The sequence below is a fragment of the Mustela nivalis genome, assembly GCF_964662115.1.
Source record: "Mustela nivalis genome assembly, chromosome: 18".
Taxonomy (NCBI): Eukaryota; Metazoa; Chordata; class Mammalia; order Carnivora; family Mustelidae; genus Mustela; species Mustela nivalis.
In genome coordinates this window covers 17,128,335-17,147,857 of record NC_139037.1, presented here as the reverse complement: position 1 = coordinate 17,147,857, position 19,523 = coordinate 17,128,335, and the positions used below count along the sequence as shown (strand labels likewise).

Here is a 19,523-nt window from a genome sequence, read left to right as displayed (position 1 = left end):
AGACTGGTTGGGCCAGGTGGAAAGGCCAACAGAAGCACCAGTAACATTTGTTTTAAGACTGGCAGATGAGGGCCAGGATGAGGAGATACGGGTATATAGAGAGAAGGTGAAACATGGAAAGGCCCTGAGGAGAGGGAGAGGTATCAGACCTGTTCTCTGCGTCAGTGGGAAGACCCCTCAGGCAGGCTTGTGAGCTGATGGTGGAAAGTCAAAGAGAGGGCGGAAGGCCTTGAATGCCAAGCCCTCTCTCCATTCTAGGCAAAAGAATTTAGGTAGTGATAATCTTTGGCAGTTTTTTGGAGAAGGGAGAGGCATGCTGACAGTGTTATCGGAGACATTGGTCTTCCTTTTTTATGGACATAAATGTCTCCAGAGGCAAAGGCCAGCTGGGAAGGTGTGAGTGTTTGCCACTTTTGCTGCCACCTGTATTGGGGGCACCATCTGGGCGAGCCTGCAGCTGCCTCCATCTGGGTCCCTGTGTGGGGGTTCTTGGTGTGGCCAGAGTGAAGAATGTGGCTCCTTCCAGGTCACTTGGGGCCACAGGCCACATTATTTACCCAGTCAGTGTGTGATGGTGATCACATTGTGAGATGTCTCCTTTTCTCCAAGATGGAAGATGTTTTTCTCGTAACTTTGGTAGTAATTATTTCTAATTCTCCACATTAAAGCTGTGAACTAGATGAATCCCTAGAACAGAGAACACAAGGATATTTAAAATTACACTAGTGTTGCCCAATTGGCCTCCCTCAAATTCATCTAATAATTAAGAAGGTGTGCAGGCAGCTGTCTGCACTTTCCTTTCTCAGCTGGTCTGCATAGCCAGGTGTCCATTGTCTGTTCTAATCACTGCCCTCATCTGCCCACCTTATGTCTGAGCTGGAAAGAGTTACAGCTTTTCAAAAAGGCTTCCATTGCCTGCCCCTTTTCCTGCCCTGTTGGAGGTCATGCAGCCAGGATGCTGTATGTCTGACAGATAATCCATGCAGTGGTGAGTGACCCAGTGATGGATCTAGGAGGTAAATTTATTGGGTGCCTTCATTTTGCCAGCCAGGGATATGAAGGTGTGCTCCCAGGCAGGCAGGTTGGTGAGCAGGCTGTCACAGTACAGTTGGAGGGTACGCTCCAGTGGTGGTCAGTGGGGTGAGATCCTACCCGCTGTGGTAGGGGAAGATGGGAAGCATCAAGGAAAATAAAGCTCCAGCAGAGTCAGTCTTGAAGAGTAATCAAGTGTTGGTAGGTCATACGGGGGCGTTCTTAGTGGAGGAGGTCAGCATGCACAAAGATGGGAAGGTGAGCTGGTGCGGTGGGAGTTGTTGGCGTTATGGGTAGTGTGGGAGGTGGGCTTAGAGCTGAGGATGGAGGGCTGGGCAGGACTAGACTGAGATGGGCCACTGTGCAGTGTGGTGCCACAGGAGGGTTGTAAGCAGGGGTTGATACCAGGGTCAGGTAGGCAGGCACATGGAGAGCATTTGGGATGCTAGATCAGGGGTGGGAAAACTGGTTAGAAGGTGGTTGGAGTCATTTAGGCTCTGGGGCTGAGGTGGGCCTCGGCTGAAACCAGAGAAATGGGCCTGGGCAGGTAGCCTTGGGGAGGAGGGAGGTGGTCAAGGACTTGGTAATTACTTAGATGTGGAGGCATTGAGGATGATGCCAGGATTTGGGGCTTGGGAGACTGGATTGGATGGTGGTGCTCCTTATTGAATGGGAAGATGGGATGAGGACCGGGCTCAGGCAGGAGGGGAAGAGGTGAACGTGATTTGTTTGGTTTAGGCAGAGTTTGAGCTACCTGAGGGTCAGATAAATAAGAGAGAACCAAGAGGCTTTTGGCTGTGCGGTATTTGGTAAATGGAAACGGGCTGGCTGACATCCCTCACAGGAGAGTGTGTGGAGCGAGAGAGATGGGCCAGACTAGGTCTGTGGGGGGTTCTCTTTGAAGGATGGGTAGGGAAGCACAGCCTTGTGAAGCAGCCAGAGGGGGAGAACAGTGTTTTTCATCCAGAGCCATGCGTGGAGATGTTTCTGGTGTCACAACTGAGAGGAGGCTGTTGTTGGCATCTTGTGGCTAGAGGCCAGGGATGTTCGTGAACACCATATGATGCACGGAACAGCCCCCACAGCAAAGGGTCATCTGACTGAAGAGGACTCTTGTATGGAGGCAGGCAAACCCCGTGCCTGTCATTTCCCTGCAGCGGCGGCTGTGAGTGTCCTCTTCATGGCTGGGCACCTGCCGCCTGGTGCATAGAGGCTGTCAGGTGGAGCACAGAGGTAGGAGGGAAACCATGTGAGCGACTGCAGCCAAAACCAAATGAGGGGAGTGGTTGGCGGTGCCTGGTGAGGCCAGGAGGTCAGGTCATCCGAGGGTGGATACTTACCCATTGAGCTGTGCGGTAAAAGGGTTCTGGGTCTGGGTGAGAGCTGTGCTGAAGAGAACTCAGAGCCCAGTGCCAGCATCACTGCTTAGCAGACTTGGACTCTTTGTGCAGAGTTGGTGTGGGAGTTAATGAGCATGATGACAATTAAGGATTATTTTTGAAGTATTTGAGAGTGTCATGTAGTTGGGAACTTACCTGACATAAATCATTTTAGGCATAATGTGTATTCTTTTTGAAATCTGGTTCCTTTTTTTTGCTTCCCCAAGGACATTAGGCTAAGAACAGTTCACCATCCTCATAGTGAGTGGGAAGGCGTTGGATGCTATTCAGCCGACCTGATATTAAGGAACAAGCCTCTTGATCAGTGAGAATTGCTGTGGGTTTGTTTTATAATACATCTACCGGTTTATTGTTCTCTTCTTTTGTTTTTGTAACATACACTTAGGAAAACTGTGAAGCCGTGCCTCATAGGGCGACTGTCTATGCACAGCTGGTGGAGTCCAGGAGGATGTGGTCGTGGAATAAGCTCTTTCCTGTCCGCGTTCAGACTGGCCACGGAGAGCAGGTCATCATCCCCCCCTTGGAACTGGAGAGGTGCCCCGGTGCCCCGTCTGTCTATGACATTCAGCTGAACCAGGTGTCGCCCACTGACTTCACTGCCCTCAGTGATGTGATGCCCATGTTCAGGTACCAAGGAACCGGACCAGCCAGTGGTGCTTTGAGATAATTTGGTGGAATTGGGGGCTTTAGAAGTTTTTCATGAATGAGAAGGAAATCTAGCGGAGGTCACCTTCTGAAGGCAGGAGTCTGTTGCAAACAAGTCTCATTGCTGGCTATGTCACTGTAAAAGCTTAAAAATGGAGGATGTGAGCTTTAAATATGCTTAAGTTCCTGCATATTCTTCCACAGTGTGGACTTTAGCAAGCAAGTCAGTAGCTCAGCGGCCTGCCACAGCCGGCAGTTTGAACCTCTGGCATCGGGCCGAGCTCAGGTGGTTCTCTCCTGGTGGGACATTGAAATGGACCCTGAGGGGAAGATCAAGTGCACCATGGCCCCCTTCTGGGCACACTCAGACCCAGAGGAGCTCCAGGTAAGAAGAGGTAGGAGTTGAGCATGTTTTCATGTAAATTAGGAAACTTGTCTGCTTTTGGTTTTGGGAAAGTAGTATGTTGAACCTTAGATTCACAGGAATTTAGAGACAGGAGGACTGTGTCAGGATTTTTTTTTTAAGATTTTATTTATTTATATGACAGAACGAGAGAGAGAGCGTGAGAGTGTGTGTGCGCACGTGTGCACACAAGGGCACAAGCAGGTGAGCGGCAGGCAGAGGGAGGGGGAGAAGCAGGCTCCACGCTGAGTGTGGGGATACACACACACACACACACACACACACACCGCCCCCCCAGCCTGTGGCAGGCAGAAGGAGTGGGAGAGGTAGGCTCCCCGCCGAGTGTGGAGGAGAGAGACAGACAGAAACACACACGCACGCACACACGCACACACACCTGCCCCTACCATGGCCCTGAGATCATGGCCTGAGCCGAAGCCAAGAGTTGGCCCCTTGACTGAGCTACCCAGGTACCAGTCAGAGAAGAGTTAAAACAACAGCAGCAGCAAAAAGGCAAGGGAACCCATGGTAAGCTAGAAAACAGACCTCGGAGTCTGCTGAGTTCATGCACGGCACCAGCAGACACGAGGCCGCAGAGGGGTGTGCTGACTCACATGGCGATGCTCAGAGCCCCCACCCCCAGCCCCCATGGAACCCCAGGGCCTCAGCTCAGCTTGGAATGGAGGACTGTGGTCTGTCTACAGCCTCGTTTTCTGTGCCCTCAAAATCTTGTGTAGCTTAATAGAAAGTGGGCAGAGGATGTGAACTACAGAAAAGAAGTGCATGGTTTTAACACAAAACGAAAAGCTCTTAAGCCTCACTTGTACGAGCAGTGCAGATGTAAACTGCATTTAGACCTTTATTTTCCACCTGTTAGTGTTAAAGTTCAGAAAGGTTGGTGACGCGCTCTGGGTAGGTGCTGTGGGGAAAGGCAGGCCCATGAACGTCAGAGCTTCTGTGGAGTGTGGGGAGACCCTGTCTGTCCCTGTGGGAAGGACACCACTTCTAGATGTTTAGGCTCTGGGTAAAGTTGCATAGGCGTACAATGACGTGTGTGCCAGGATACTCACTACAGCCCTGACTTAATGAAAAAGGACCAGAACACCCTAGAAGCTAGCAATAGGGGACTGGCTAAGTCTGTTGTCCTACATCCATTTAGAGGGTGAAGCAGGTCCCTGAGCACTGCTGGAGAACAGTCTCCAGGACAGTTGATGAAGTTCTAGAACCTAGGTGAGGTTCGGTGGGCTGAGGTTCGGAGCCGATGACCAAGAAAGAATTCTTGAGACATCTTTGGTGCAAAATGGTGGTTTATTAAAGCACGGGTACAGGACCCGTGGGCAGGGAGAGCTGCTGCCCCGGGTTGTGAGGGTAGGCATGTTATATACCTTGCGGTTGGGGGAAGGTGAGGGCCCACGTGTTAAGGACAGCCTGCAAGGTGCTGGGGGGAAGCCTTGCCCTTATGGCTTGATCAGTGTCGTCTTTAGGTCAGGCACTAACATCAAGATAATTGGGAGATTCTTGGTAGGGTATTACGATCCTGCCATCATTTACATTCCCTTCTACCTCAGTCTCCTCCAGTTTATGGTGGGAGGGAGACATTAGGGCTTCAGGAACCGAAACTTATTTGCCTCTGGAAATTTGTGCTATTGATAAGGTAACCTCCCTGTTTAGGTCTCTAGGACATCTGTAGAGCAAGGGAGATTCCTGTTCTGCAGGATTGCGTTCCCTGCAAGTTAACTGTTTATCGTTTTATGGCAGTTAGGGGTGCCTGAGGAATGCTACACATATGGAGGGGAGCAGGTGGAGAGGGGGTGCAAGGCTCCAGCTTTTGCTCTGTCCTCAGCCAGCCTCCTGCTCCCTCATCACAGTCATTAAATAAACACAAATAAGAGGTGCAGAACAGTGTGTGGCGTGCCAGCGTTTGTGTTATTTAAGATGAGAATATATGTGTTTATGACTTTACGTGTGTGGTGGGTGTGTGCGAGAGTATCTTTGGAAGCATTTATAGAAGTTGGTAAAAGTGGTCGCTTCTGGGAAGGGGGCTGGAGGTGAGGGGTGGAAAGGAAACTTAACTTTTCACTCCATGACCGTTTTGTATATTTTGAATTTTCTCTGACGTGCATGTATTGTCTACCCTCTATACACACACTCAAAGAGGGGGGAAGTGGGAAAGCGGCTTCAGTGCTGAGAAGCCAAACCTTCCTTGAGGGGCCCGAAGACAAACTCAGGACAAAACACAAGCTGACACCAGGCAACCCCCACTCCCAGCCCCAGGTGGGCTCTGTGTGACATTCCTCAGGCCTTCCTGCTGTCCTAAAGCCGAGGGAAGGAAAAACAAATGATTAACTGATAGAGATGGAGGACCCGAGTCTCCTTCAGTTTACGAAATGTCTTAGTGATTTACAAGAAAAAAGCATTCTCATCAATAAAACATTCTTATCAATAACCCAAAGTCCAGCAGGAGACTCCCAGCTGTCTTAATGCTTTACTAGAGGAACAACAACCTTAACTTAACAATGCTGAGGTCTCCAGTATCTTGGAAGTCCTCTTAGGATATGAAAATCCTTTTGAAACTTCCCTTTTCCTTACCTTCCCCAACTCCCAGGTATCTAATCAGCCACCTCGCACGGTCCTGGTGCGGCTCTTTCTGCCCACGGCTTCTTTTGGCATGCTTTCATAAAAACACCATTTCGCACCAAAGGCGTCTCAAGAATTCTTTCTTGGCCCTTGGCTCCAGACCCTACAACTTCTCCATTTCCATGAAAACCAGCCCTTCTCTACCTCGTAGGCTCTGCGCACCATTCTGTCTGTATTCTGTTGTTACCATATGCTGGGCACTGGATTTATCTCCATTGCTGCCCTGTTAGTTCTGGGTGTACATGGGGTGACACCGGGGGACGGCCTGTGCTGCTCCTCTGCTCCCTGAGTTAGCGCTTAGGCCAAAGGGTCATGACTGCTGCAGGATTGCAGATGACCCTCCCCACCCCTGGGCCTGTGAGGTCCCCCATCTCCCCTCTGCCCTTCGGCTGCCTGGCCCTCGGTGGCCATGCCTCCAAGCAGTGTATATGAACTTTTTTGTGCACAGCCTGGTCTGTAGGCTGAGCGTGAGTTTGGAGGCGGGAGGGGGCTGGTCAGAACTCACCCACGGAATTGAGATAGACACTGGGCTGCTTGCTTCCTCTCCAGGAATGTGATGGATATAAAATTAACATAAGAATGTTAAATGCTAATACTTTCATTTGCACATTTTCACAGTGCTGCCTGTGTGGTTTTGGAATACAGGGTGAGGTTCACTGGGGTGAGGTCCAGAACCTCTGACCAAGAAATAATTCTTGAGACATCTTTGGTGCAAAAAGGTAGTTTTATTAAAGTAAGGTGACAAGATCGGTGGGAAGAAAGAGCTGCTGCCCCAGAGTCTTGAGGAGTGGTGATTAAATACTTGGGAGTTGGGGGAAGTTAAGGAAAAGGGACGGTTCAAAAGAACTTTAATATGCTAAAAAGGACCCACCTACGAGATACCAGAGGTTCTGGAGTTGCCGTGTTAAGGTTTCCCCTTCTAGCAAAGGGGTGTTCTCTCTAGCAAAGTGTTAGCGCTAGGATAGTAGGGAGACTCCTGGCAGCTGCGGGGTGAGCTTGTGTTTTGTCTCCAGCTGGCCTTCTCCCTCATCACTACTGTGTATCTTCTTATTCCTTCAGTCCTCATACGAGACGTGCCCAAGCTGAGACCGAGGCACGACCCAGCCTTTTGGAGCAGGGCCTCAGGTCTAGGCCACAGTGGTTGGTGCTTATTTCCTGACTGGGGTTTGCGTCCTCGCTTTACCGGCAGTGATTTAATGGACTGTTAGAAATTTGAAGAGCCGCAGTGGATCTCCCTCATAACTTCACTGAACTGCTCTTGGTCTGAAATATATTCTACGCCAAGGGCCAGTGGGTTCAGTCAGCAGCCCTCAATTTAGCATTAGGACCTGGGAGGCTGGTGTGTGAGGACAGGATGGTCAGGGAACTCGGAACCATAATCCAGGAGGGGTTGGGGAAGGCTTCTCTTGTCTTTGGGTCAGTTTGCTTAGTAAGGAAAAGAACAGGTTTTAGAAAATCAATTTTTTTTCCTTGTTAGCATTTACTTATTCAGTATCGTGTTTAGTTACACTGACATTTTTTTTTTAAGATTTTTATTTATTTATTTATTTGGCACAGAGAGAGAGAGAGAGATCACAAGTAGGCAGAGTCAGAGAGAGAGAGAGAGAGAGAGAGAGAGAGAAGCAGGCCCCCCACTGAGCAAAGAGCCCAATGCTGGGCTCTATCCCAGGACCCTGGGATCATGACCTGAGCCGAAGGCAGAGGCCCAATCCACTGAGCCACCCAGGCGCCCCTACACTGTCATTTTTTAGCTGTTATGTTCAAATAGACATTTTAGACACCTAGAAATGTCATTCACCTGCCTTTTGGTTAAATTCAGATCTGGGTAGGCAGAATGCAAGTTCCTGAAAAGTAGGGCTGGTGTCAGCTCTCTTTGCGTCTGCCCACAGTGCTTTGGGAGTCTCCCAGGGACCAAGTTTTTCTTAGTTCCGGCTGGTAACAGAGAATGAACACACACTCATCTCATCAGAATTGAGCCAGGCATCCACTTTTTAGGATGGTTCTTTGTTTTTTAAAAACAGGCTTTTAAAAAAAATAAAAAGAGGATTAAAGATTATGAGAGTAATAACCCTCCTTGTGTAAAATAAAAAGGAGACCAAAATCACTCGGGGTCCTGTCACTGCAGAGAGCTCCCTTTTGATCTCTTTCCACATGCAGGAGATTGTGGCGCTGGTTTCTGTTTTCATGCTGCACGGAGTCTGCAGTTACCATCTTCAGTGCCTTCTCATATTCTGTATAAGGACTTGTAGAGCCATTTCTGAGCCGCTGGACCTTTGGGTTGGTGCCAGTTTTTGCTAGTCTGGATCTGTAATAAGGGCGTTCATGTGAATATAGCTTTTTTCCTTTAGTTTTTCTTTACCTTTTTTTTAAACTTTTCTTTTTCAGTGTTCCAAGATTCATTGTTTATGCACCACGCCCAGTGCTCCATGCAATACCTGTCCTCCTTAATACCCACCACTAGGCCCAACCACCTCCACCCCCAGAACCCTCAGTTTGTTTCTCAGAGTCCACAGTCTCTCATGGTTTGTCTCCCCCTCCAATTTTCCCTAGTCCCTTCTCCTTTCCTTCACCCAGTGTCCTCTGTGTTACTCCTTATGCTTCACAAGTAAGTGAAACCACCTGACAGTTGACTCTCTGCTTGACTTACTTCACTCAGCATAATCTTCTCCAGTCTCCTTTGGTTTTTCTTATCAAAGAATTCTGTATACAGGGTTTGTAGTGTCAAAAAGGATGAATGCAGCTTATTAAAAGTTGACTCTGGATCATCATAAACTGTTTAGAACTTAAAGTTATTTAGAGTAATACTAAATTTAGATTCCAGGTCTTTAAAAACTATTTCATATTATTTTATTTTTTTTTAATTTTTTTAATTTTTTTGAATAAATGCACTGTACTAGGTGTGGAACTCAGCACAGGGCTTGAACTCATGATCCCAAGATCGCGAGTTGGAGTCTTACCAAGTGAGCCACCCAGGCTCCCCTAAAAATTTTAATTCAAAAGAATAAACAGAACAAGACCCTTCTGTACTATTTTCCCAACTTTTTATTTTGAAAAATTCTAAATCGACAGAATAAATGAAAATAAATACTGATATGCCCTTTACTTAAATTTCCCAGTTGTTAACATTTATATGTTTGTCTCTTCCCCCATCTTCCCTCTCTGCTTCCCTTCTTCATTGCCTACACACACACACACACACACACACACACACACACACACACACATGAGGTAAAGGCATGCATATGTACACATGCACACACATGGGGTGGAGGCTGGAGTCCCCTGTCCTGAACCCCTCTTGAAGACCACATTGCTTCCTTCTAAAGCCAGCAGCGCTCTAGCAAGCTTTCTGGCCATTAGCCACTCTCTTGAGAATTCTCCTCTCTATCTCTTTGGCAAGAGTAGGCATCTGTAGTCCACAGCATGGTCTCCCTGCAAGTGGGTTTGGGCTTGGATTTTGACTTCTGGATTAGAAACATTGCCCTTCCTGCAGCTTGGGGACGGTTGATTCTCTGTTCCCTGTTTCAGTGGCGGGACCACTGGATGCAGTGTGTGTACTTCCTGCCACAAGAAGAGCCCGTTGTCCAAGGCTCAAGCCTCTTCCTGCTAGCCCACCACGACGACTACTGTGTATGGTACAGCCTCCAGAAGACCAGGTATGCCCTGTGTCTTGTGGGCAGGGCCGGGGTGTGTGCTCTGGGCCAGCGACTCTGTGCACTTCTGGAAGTTCACCTTATAAACCCTGTAGAGGCATGAGTGGGCAAGTTTGCCTCTGAACAGAGTGAGAGTAAGAAATAAAGAGTGAAAGTTTTGTGACTGGCTCTGTTAGCGCCTATTGTCATGTACTCAGAAGAGTCTGCCCTGGTTGTAGGGCCCCCATTTGGAAGAGACCTAGATGAGAAGACTTGAATTGGGGGGTCTTCTAACCTCTAATGCCCCTTTGCACGTTCCTCGGCTCTTGGCCTCTAGAGGTTGGGGGTGTGCCCACCACCTTTACCGGGCAGATCCCTGAGCCATGCCTTCATGCCTGCCAGTGCCTAGCAGGTCATGCTCATCATGTGTGTCTGTCTGTTCATTTCCTGGCCTAGCCCCGAAAAGAATGGGAGAGTCTCCCCACCACGCCCCGTGTGCGACTGCCAAGCTCATCTGCTCTGGACCCGGCCTCGGTTTGGAGAGATCAATGATCAGGACAGAACTGAACGATACGTCCAGGCCCTAAGAACGGTCAGTGTGCAGCCCCTTGGGTGGTTATAGGCAAGAGGGAGTTGGTACCATGGGCTCCAGCTCATTGTTTACTTACAGTTGGTTGGTTTTGATTTCTGTGCTTCCTGGTCTTCTGGTGGCTTCTGGGTGGGCCCTCAGGTGGTGAGCCAGGGAGCATGTTACCAGGCTTGTTCTCTACTCTTCTATGAGAGCCTCTGCCTGGGAGTCTTACCCAGTCTCTGCCTTTGTCCCTCGAAACATGTTGCCTTTGTTGTCACTAGCAGTTGCTGTGGGTGATCCCAGTGGATTCGGCAACCCCATCCTTCCTTTCATCTGCCTCCTTTCTAAAATTTTCTAGGGGCGCCTGGGTGGCTCAGTTAATAAGCATCTGCCTTTGGTTCAGGTCATGATCTCGGGGTCCTGGGATCAAGCCCCACATCGGGCTCCCTGCTCTACGGGAAGCCTGTTTCTCCCTATCCCCCTGCTTGTGTTCCCTCTTTTGCTCTCTCTCTGTCAAATAAATAAATAAAATCTTCAGATAATAATAATAAAAAATAAAAACAAATAAAATTTTCTGAAATATATATCTGGTTAGGGGCGCCTGGGTGGCTTAGTTGGTTAAGTGACTACCTTTAGCTCAGGTCATGTTCCTGGAGTCCCAGGACTGAATCCCACATTGGGCTCCCTGCAGAGCAGGGAGTCTAACTTCTCCCTCTGAGGGCTCCCCCTCCCTGGCTCGCTCTCTCATTCTCCCACTCATCCTCTCTCTCTCAAATAAATACAATCTTTAAAAATATATATACACACACACACACACACACATATATATATATATATATATATATATATATATATGTATGTATGTGTGTATGAATGAATGAATGAATGAATGGATCTGGTTATATAACTCTCCTGCCTAAAAACATTTGTTCCCTGCTGCCTGTAGCTGTGGTCTCTTAGGCCAGGACCACACACAGGCTTTGGAGGGGAGTCTCTTGGGCCTCTTGGAGTTGTATGCAAAAATATGTGTGCATATATGCAAATGGATGCATTTTTGCAGGAGGGGGATCCAAACTGTCTTAAGTTTCTCTCCAAGGGTTCTGCGACCTGTAAAGGAATCACTGCCTTTGGCGAGTCACCTGAGGGACCCACAGCTATTTGTGCTGTGACCAGAAAGGGAAGAGATTGGGAGGTGGCCCCCAGCCAAGTGGGGCAGGTCTTCAGCTGGGCTTTTTAGGACAGCTTGTGGAGAGTCTTTCCTGACAGTGAGGTCTGGGTGGGGAGAGGTGGGTGAGGTGGGTACGTTGGAGGGCGGGGGCTGCTGCTGCTTGGCAAGCCTGACTGTGGGGACCCAAGAAGATCCAGCTGGGTGTTGAGGGTGTAGAATCGGATTGAAGGATCACAGAGTGAGTTGGTGGAGTCAGAAGAAGGGAAGCATTTCTGTTAGTGCGCCAACAAGAATTTCTTGACCTACTGTAAGAAAACCTGTGTTGAGGTGGTTCTTCTCCCGCAGGTGCTGAAGCCGGACAGCGTGTGCCTTTGTGTCAGTGATGGCAGTCTGCTGTCCTTGCTGGCCCATCACCTTGGGGCAGAGCAGGTACTGGACAGGCACCGTTCTGCTGGTTTTCCGAAGGCGGCTCTTGAGTTTGAATGTTACGTGGTCTGGGTACATAGTTCTGTGACTCAGGCTCTTTGCAGAGCACAGCTGCCATGGATGCAGGGACTTTGGGGTTGATCGCCTCCGTGTGCAGGCAGGAGTGAGGCTGTAGCTGTTCCTGTAGAGCTGCAGTTCCTTGTCAGAGTCTGCACCTTGTAAGGGCCAGTGCGGCAAGGGGGAGTGGTGCAGGGGCGGCTGGGTGGCTCAGTCTGTGAAGCCTTCCACTTCATGACCTTCCACTCAGGTCATGATCCCAGGGTCCTGGGATCAAGCCTCCCTGCTCAGTGGGGTGTCTGCTTCTCCCTCTCCCTCTGTCTCACCCTCCTCCCCCCTCTCGCACACACACACTCTCTCTCTCAAATGAAGTCTTTGTGGGGAGAAAAGGGGATGCTGTCCCCATGGGTAATGAGCACAGGTGGACTTGGTTAGGTGGTACCTTCTGCCTTGGAATGATCTTGTTGATGTTTGATCTTTAATTTCTTTTTCTCTCAAGTCAATCTCCTACAACTAAGAGCATGGTATTCTCTTTAGGTATTTACCATAGAGAGCTCAGCAGCTTCGCACAGACTGATGAAAAAAGTAAGTGATAATGGTTGTTACTGAAATTATGAGGGGACCGGGTGGGGGCCTGCCTTCCTGCGTCTGGGATTGATGGCTTTGATGCTGTGTTGGCACTAAGGGAGCTAGTGAGAACCCCCTCCATCTTGAGAGCTGGCTCAGAAATCTGGGCTGTCACTGGATAGTAGCAAACCTCCAGACTCTGCTTTGTGTTTTGTGGCTTTTCTCCTCACTTCACATAAAACTAACAGAACTAAAATCTTTTGCAGTGATACAGCTGAGCTTATGATTCGTTTTGCCACCCGGTGCCCAGAGAGTCACTGCTCACAAGCTGACCTGACTAGTTGGTCCTGTGACCGTTATTTCTCCCCCAGATGATTGGCTTTGATTTCTTCTTCTCTGAAAGAAACTCCCAGAAATACAAGACTGTTGCTGGGTCTTGCTTACATGCCTGCAAGAGAAATTTGTTTTGCTATTACAACATTTTGCTAGTGATCTCATCCTTGGGGCACTGGATGCCCCTGGAGGAGAGAATTTCCACAAAGCAGATGAAAGTGGTCCTCTAGAACTGTTTGGCCAGAAAACTGCGAACAGACCAGGAACTCTGAGGGGTTGGTTTTTCCTGGACAAAAAGAGTACTTTCATTTTTTTTCTTGTTCAGATTTTCAAGGCTAACCATGTGGAAGATAAAGTTCATATAATAGAGAAACGGCCTGAGTTGTTAACGTCTGCAGACTTGGAGGGTGAAAAGGTGAGTGGCGATGGCTCTGTCTTTGCATGGAGGGCGCAGCACTGCGCTGATCTGAGCGCCCCCTTCTCGCGGCTGCAGGGGGGCTCCCACCCCTGCCTTGGCCGCTCTCAACTCTAGCTGATCTCTGCTCTTCTGAGGGAGGGCACAGTGGCTGTCTTGAGACGAGCAGCTGCGTGTTGTGGCCTCTCTGCCGTCCTCCTTCCCAGCGCTCCAGCTCCACTTGCTCCCGTGCTTTGGTTCGCCTTTCTGCCTACTTCCTGCCATGGCTGCCGTTGCTCTTCTGATCATCTGTCCCCCATGGTAGTTGGTCTTCTGACCACCCCACCCTACCCAGTGTGCCTCTGAAACTACTCCCACCCCTTAGTGACCTGAGAAACCAAACACAGTCTTCCCGCACATTTCTTCTTACCAGCCTCCTGGACCCTCATGACCCAGAGGCCTTCTTAACACATTTCTTTTTAGGTCCATAAGAGACTGCTTTTTTTAGGGGCACCTGGGTGGCTCAGTCGGTTGAGCATCTGACTGTTGATTTTGGCTCAGGTCATGATCTCAGGGTCCTGGGGTCGAGTTGCCCTCGTGGAGAATCCTTAAGGTTCTCTCTCTCCCTCTGCCCCTCCCCCTGCTCACATGAGCTCTATCTTTCTCTCTCTCAAATAAATAAAATCTTTAAAGAAGGAGAGAGAGACTGCTTTTTCCAGGTTTTTATCTTTCTAGCTGCTCTTTCTCAGCTTCTCATGGGTTTCTGTTCCTTTACTCAATCCTTTTAGCAGTATTTCTTGGTACTTTCTCCTTGTCTTTTCTGTCTTTTCTGTCTGTCTGTGTCTCTTCTCTGGGTGATCATTTCCCATAAGGGAATCTTTGGCCGCCAAAGCTGGGACTGCAAATCTCTTATGTCCAGGGACCAACTGGATAGCTTTCTTTACATATCTGCAGGCCCTTCAAGCTGGAATCGATCATCTTTCTTTGCCAACTTTTTTTTTTTTGACAGCTTTGCTGAGAATTGATGTGCCATAAAATTAACCCATTTCAAGTGTGCAATTCAGTGATTTTTTTGTAAATTTGTATAATTATACAACTATCGCATATTTCAGTTTTAGAGCATTTCTGTCACCTAGCCCTTGACCCAGGAAAGCACTGATCTGGTTTCTGTCTATAAAATAGTGTTTTCTGGGCATTTTATATAAGTGGAATAAAACGATGTGTGAACTTTAGTGTTGGGCTTCTTTCACTGGTCATGCCTTTGAGGTTCGTCCATTTGTAGAACATGCTGGCATTTTGTTCCTTCTCAGTGCTGAGTAGTATGCGGAGCGCATATTGTTTCTTCGCTCACCTCTTGGTGGGTGTTTGGATTGTTTCAAAACCAACTTTTGGCCTTTAAAATAATGCTGCTGTGAACTTTTTTTTTTTTTTAAAGATTTTATTTATTTGACAGAGAGATCACAAGTAGGCAGAGAGGCAGGCAGAGAGAGAGAGAGGAGGAAGCAGACTCCCTGCTGAGCAAAGAAGTGGGGCTCAATCCCAGGACCCTGAGATCATGACCTGAGCCCAAGGCAGCGGTTTAACCACCACCCAGGCGCCCTGCTGTGAACTCTTTTCTTTCTTTTTTTTTCAGTTTTAGGAGGGAACTGATGCAGCTAGGTTTTTAAATTTAAATTTGTTTAGAAGTTTTATTTGTCCATATAATCTCTGTGCTCAACATGGTGCTCAGAATCATGACCCTGAGATCAAGAGTTCTGTCCCCTTCGGGCTGAGGCAGCCAGGTGCTGCCATAGCTGCTGTGAGCATGGACAGATGTCTTTGTGAGGATATATGTTTTTAATTCTCTGAGATGCAGAGGCTTGGAATCACTGAATTGTGTGGGTTTTTTTTATACTTTTTTTCCTTTTTCTTTTTTTTTTTTAAGATATAATTTATTAGAGGGAGAGACAGTGACAGAGGGAGCCCAAGCATGAGGAGTGGGAGAGGAGGAAGCAGGCTCCCTGCTGAGCAGGGAGCCTGATGGGAGGCCTGATCCCATGACCTGAGCGAAGGCAGACCATCCCAGGTCCCTGAGATCATGACCTGAGCCGAAGGCAGCAGACGCTTAGTGACTGAGCCACAAAGCACCCCTTCATTTAACTCTTTAAGATACCACTACACTGTTGGCCAAAGCATCCCCACTAGTAACATGTATGAAAGTTTCAATTTTTCTCTATCTTTATTGGCACTTCGTACTGTCTGTCATTTTTATTATGGTCATTTTAGGTTTGTAGTAATGTCTCATAATTTTGATTTGTATTTGCCTAATGACTAATGTTGAACTTGAACACCTTTGCATATGCTCATTAGCTGTCCTATGTCTAATTTGGCAACATAGTTATTCTTTTGCCCATTTTTTCCCCCATGCTTTTTTTTTTTTAAAGGAAGAATGTTTTTGAGATATAATTTACATACCATAGAATTCACGCACTTGAAGTGTGAAATTCAGTGATTTAGTGCATTATAAGGTCATACAATCATCACTACAATTTGTTTTAGAACATTTTCATCACCTAAAAAGAAACCTTGTGCCCATTAGCAGTCACTTCGCGTTTGCCCCCAGTCCTCCCAGCCTGTTGGCAGCCCCCAATCTGCTTTTTGTCCAGAGATTTTTAGATTCTGGACACTGCATAAAAATGGAATCATATGAAATGTGTAGTCTGTTTGTGGTTAGCTTCTTTCAAGGTTCATCCATGTTGTAGCATAAATGAGTACTCCATTTCTTCTTACTGCTGAAGAATATTCCATTGCATTGGAGAGACCACATTTTGTTTATCTGTTCAGCAGTTGATGGACACTTGGCTTGTTTCTGCTTTTCAGCTGCTATGCATGTGACTGTCTGAATACTCAGTCCAAGTTGTACTTGGCTCTGCCTTCAGCTCAGGTCATAATCCCAGAGTCCTGGGGTCGAGACCCTCATCGGGCTCCCTGCTCCGCGGGGAGCCTGCTTTCTCCCCTCTCTCTGTCTGCTTCTCTGCCTACTTGTGATCTCTGTCTGTCAAATAAATAAATAAAATCTTTAAAAATTAAAAAAAAAATTAAAAATACTCCGGTTCTGTAAGCCACTGATAATGGCACACCCGCTAGCCTCCAGGTCAGTAGAGTAGTGACTAGCAGGGGTGAGACCAGGCTTTCTTGCCTTGTTCCAATGTAGTAGGGCCAACTCTTTTCTGTCTTCGGTGTTTCCTTCTGCATCTTCCTTACCTCAGCTGGACACCCAGGTGTCATCTTAGACTGGCCCCTCCCTTGATGCCCATCTGCTTGGGCCACCCCCTGGGTGCCCTGTCTCCTCAGCATCTGCCACATCTCCCAGTCCTTCTTCTGTACACTCTCTGCTCCTTCCTTGGACCATTGCAGTACTCAACCAAGTCCTCTCCTGTGCCCATGCTTCCCGTGGGTGGTGTCTCTACATGCTTCATTCAGAGGGCTCTTTCTAAAACACATTTCTTCTTGGGCACCTGGGTGGCTCAGTTGGTTGAGCAACTTGATGGGGAGTCTGCTTCTCCCTCTGACCCATCCCTGTCCCGTGCTCTCTATCTCACTCACTCTTTCAAATAAATAAAATCTTAGAACAGAATACATCTCTTCTCATTTTGAACCCCTGAGGAAGGCATTTAGAGATCTCTTATCTCCAGGAAAGAGTCCAGTGCCCTTGACCTGTCATCATCTGCCTTTGGACTACCCGGCTCCTCTCCATTTCTCTGGCCTCACCCTTTGCTGATCCTACTGTGTTTGCTCGTGTAACAAGCTCCTGAAGGGCCTTGCTGTCACATCTGTGCTTTTGCCCCTGTATCCTTCTGCTAGCATCCCTGGTCTTGTGCTTTTCTGACTCCTAGTCATATGTTTGTTGATTAATTTGGCAAACATTTACTGACCATTTGCTCAGGTCCAGGCACTTTGTAGGGTGCTGGGGTACTGTGCTGCCGACGTCCCCACTTCTGTGGTGCTCAGAACCTAGCAAAGAAGCCTGACGGAGGAGCACTGATGAGCTGTGAGTGGGGACCTACTAACAGGATGCCATTCAGCCCTTCTGATGCTGTTCCTTCTGGGGTCCCTCCACATTCTCCTTCCTCGCCTCTGCCTGTCAGCAGCTTACCACGCTGTACAAGGATGGCCCCAGCTCTGTCTGTTCCCGTTACCCATCTGTGCTCCTGAGGGCAGGGCTCAGGTGTGCTTCTCATCTTTGTGTCCTTCAGGGCAGGTGCAGACCCGGCGTGCTCACTGGTTGCCCGAGTGAGTGAATGAGTGCCTTTTTATTTCCATGTTTCCCATGACACTTGTAACCTGCCTTCACTCTTTAGCTAGCTCATTCTGACGCCTCGGTCCTGTTTCTTGCTCTGGTTGCCAGGTCTCTCTCCTCGTAGGGGAGCCGTTCTTCACCACCAGCCTGCTGCCGTGGCACAACCTCTATTTCTGGTATGTGCGGACCGCCGTGGACCGGCATCTGGGACCTGGTGCCGTGGTGCTGCCCCAGGCCGCCTCGCTGCACGCTGTGGTTGTGGAGTTCAGGGTAGGCCACCCAGAAGTTGTTGCAGAAGGGGTGGGAGGTGGCGGTCCTGGTTTTCTTGCAGAGACCTTGGGTGCAGGTGGAACAGTGTGAATCCTAACGATAGGAGGCTCTGCTTTTCTGTGTCCGCACACTGCAGGGTTGTATGGAAAAGGCTTGCCTTTGTACAAATGCAGTAATTTGACATATGAAATGGAAATGGCTGTGTGTTGTCATTTTACAATTATCCCTTATCAGAATAATTAAAAAGCATAAGTGAAGAGTTTGAGAAGACATGCTGTTCGGCTCGCTCTGCTCTTACTAAGAGCTGACGCTCCAGTTGTTAAAAGCATTTTGAGATGTAAAGTCAGCTTCTTTATGCAAGAAAAAATTGAAAAGCTTCATTTTAATTTTCTCATCAAAGCAGAACCAGTCACAAAGTCGTTTTGGGAAAGACATTTCTTCTTAAAAGGATTTTGAAATGCTTTCAACCTTAGAAGTAGAGTGAACCTTCTTTGATATTTCTTTGATAAGAGCAGCTTCATCTGTTGGCAGCTCAATGGCTCTGTGGCTTATTTTCTGGGCATTTCTTCCCTGTTGTTTATTTACCTGATGAGATTTCCATGGGAGTTCTGGCTTTTGAGGCCCAGGAGGGACTATGGGAATGGGACGAAGAATTGGTGGGCCTTTGTGCACTTCTGGTCCCCTCCTTCCCATTGTCCTCGTGCCCTGATCATAGATGCAGAGTCTCAGGAACTAGTTTACAGACTTCTTCCCAAAGAAACCCCATCCCAGTGGCTCTGGCCGATTGTCCACCTTTGGGAGAGGACTTGGGGGTCATGTGAGACTTGGCAGATTTGAGCGACCATCCTGGATCCTTGATCATCTCTCAGCCCTGTCAACCTGGGGCTCTCTTCCAAGCGTGGGGGAACATGGTGTGCCTCAGGGTTGGGGCCGGGCCACCCCCAGCCTGATTTCACTGACACTTCCTCTTCTTGTCATGACGCTTGCGTGCCTGTGGGTGGGTGCAGGAGCTGGTGTGCTATCCTACGGAACCTGTGATAACCGTCTCCAGCTGAGTGTCACCAAGGGCTGTGGCTTCCTTATAGGACCTGTGGCGGATCCGGAGTCCCTGTGGTAACTGTGAAGGCTTTGATGTGCACATCATGGATGATATGATTAAGGTTGGTGGGGCCCCACTTCCTCCCTACAGTGTTCTATCCACCCGCTCCACGTGGCCACGGCGTCCTGTCCCTCGCACTTGGCCTTCCTTTACACAGTGCAAGTGGGCCTGTGGCTCCTGAGTCTGGCCCCGTTTCATACCCCACCCATTACCCCTGCCCCTTGGGCTGCACCCTGCTTGGCTTTACACACTCTCCTTGCTACCAGCTCGTATGTGACCTTCAGGCGGCAGCCCAGAGATCACCTGCGGGGCAGCGTTCCTGCCTGGCCCCGTTCTTAGCTGAAGGCTAGTGTCCCTAGGCACTGTGACTCCTGTCTCGAGCCCCTGGACTGGGAGCCTCATGTAGGGATGACCTGGCAGCTGTAGTGCTCAGGAAAGGTCACTGAATGGGCACATGTCCAAGTGCCAGATGTTGTTTTGTTTTTATTTTGTTTTGACCACTGCAGACATTTGGCTCTCAGAGTAGCTGAGGAGACTGGCCGAGTCATCCCATCTTAAAAGGCAGATGATGAGGCTTAGGTGAAGCGGCTTGCTGCAGAGACACTTGAGT

The 19,523-nt window shown here is 48.6% G+C and overlaps 1 protein-coding gene across 4 annotated transcripts in view; it reads left to right on the top strand.

The window, feature by feature from the left end:
- PRMT7 (protein arginine methyltransferase 7) overlaps positions 1 to 19,523 on the top strand; it is a 48,955-nt gene that overhangs the window by 27,823 nt on the left and 1,609 nt on the right. For 2 of the 4 annotated variants that reach the window (XM_082711693.1, XM_082711696.1), the window contains exons 7-15: positions 2,818 to 3,059; positions 3,282 to 3,462; positions 9,646 to 9,773; positions 10,206 to 10,341; positions 11,834 to 11,917; positions 12,509 to 12,556; positions 13,197 to 13,286; positions 17,653 to 17,814; positions 18,900 to 18,974. In XM_082711693.1, coding sequence (XP_082567819.1) covers positions 2,818 to 3,059; positions 3,282 to 3,462; positions 9,646 to 9,773; positions 10,206 to 10,341; positions 11,834 to 11,917; positions 12,509 to 12,556; positions 13,197 to 13,286; positions 17,653 to 17,814; positions 18,900 to 18,974 — 1,146 coding nt within the window. The remainder of the gene's footprint in view (positions 1 to 2,817; positions 3,060 to 3,281; positions 3,463 to 9,645; positions 9,774 to 10,205; positions 10,342 to 11,833; positions 11,918 to 12,508; positions 12,557 to 13,196; positions 13,287 to 17,652; positions 17,815 to 18,899; positions 18,975 to 19,523) is intronic. The other 2 variants (XM_082711694.1, XM_082711695.1) reach the window with 2 other exon arrangements.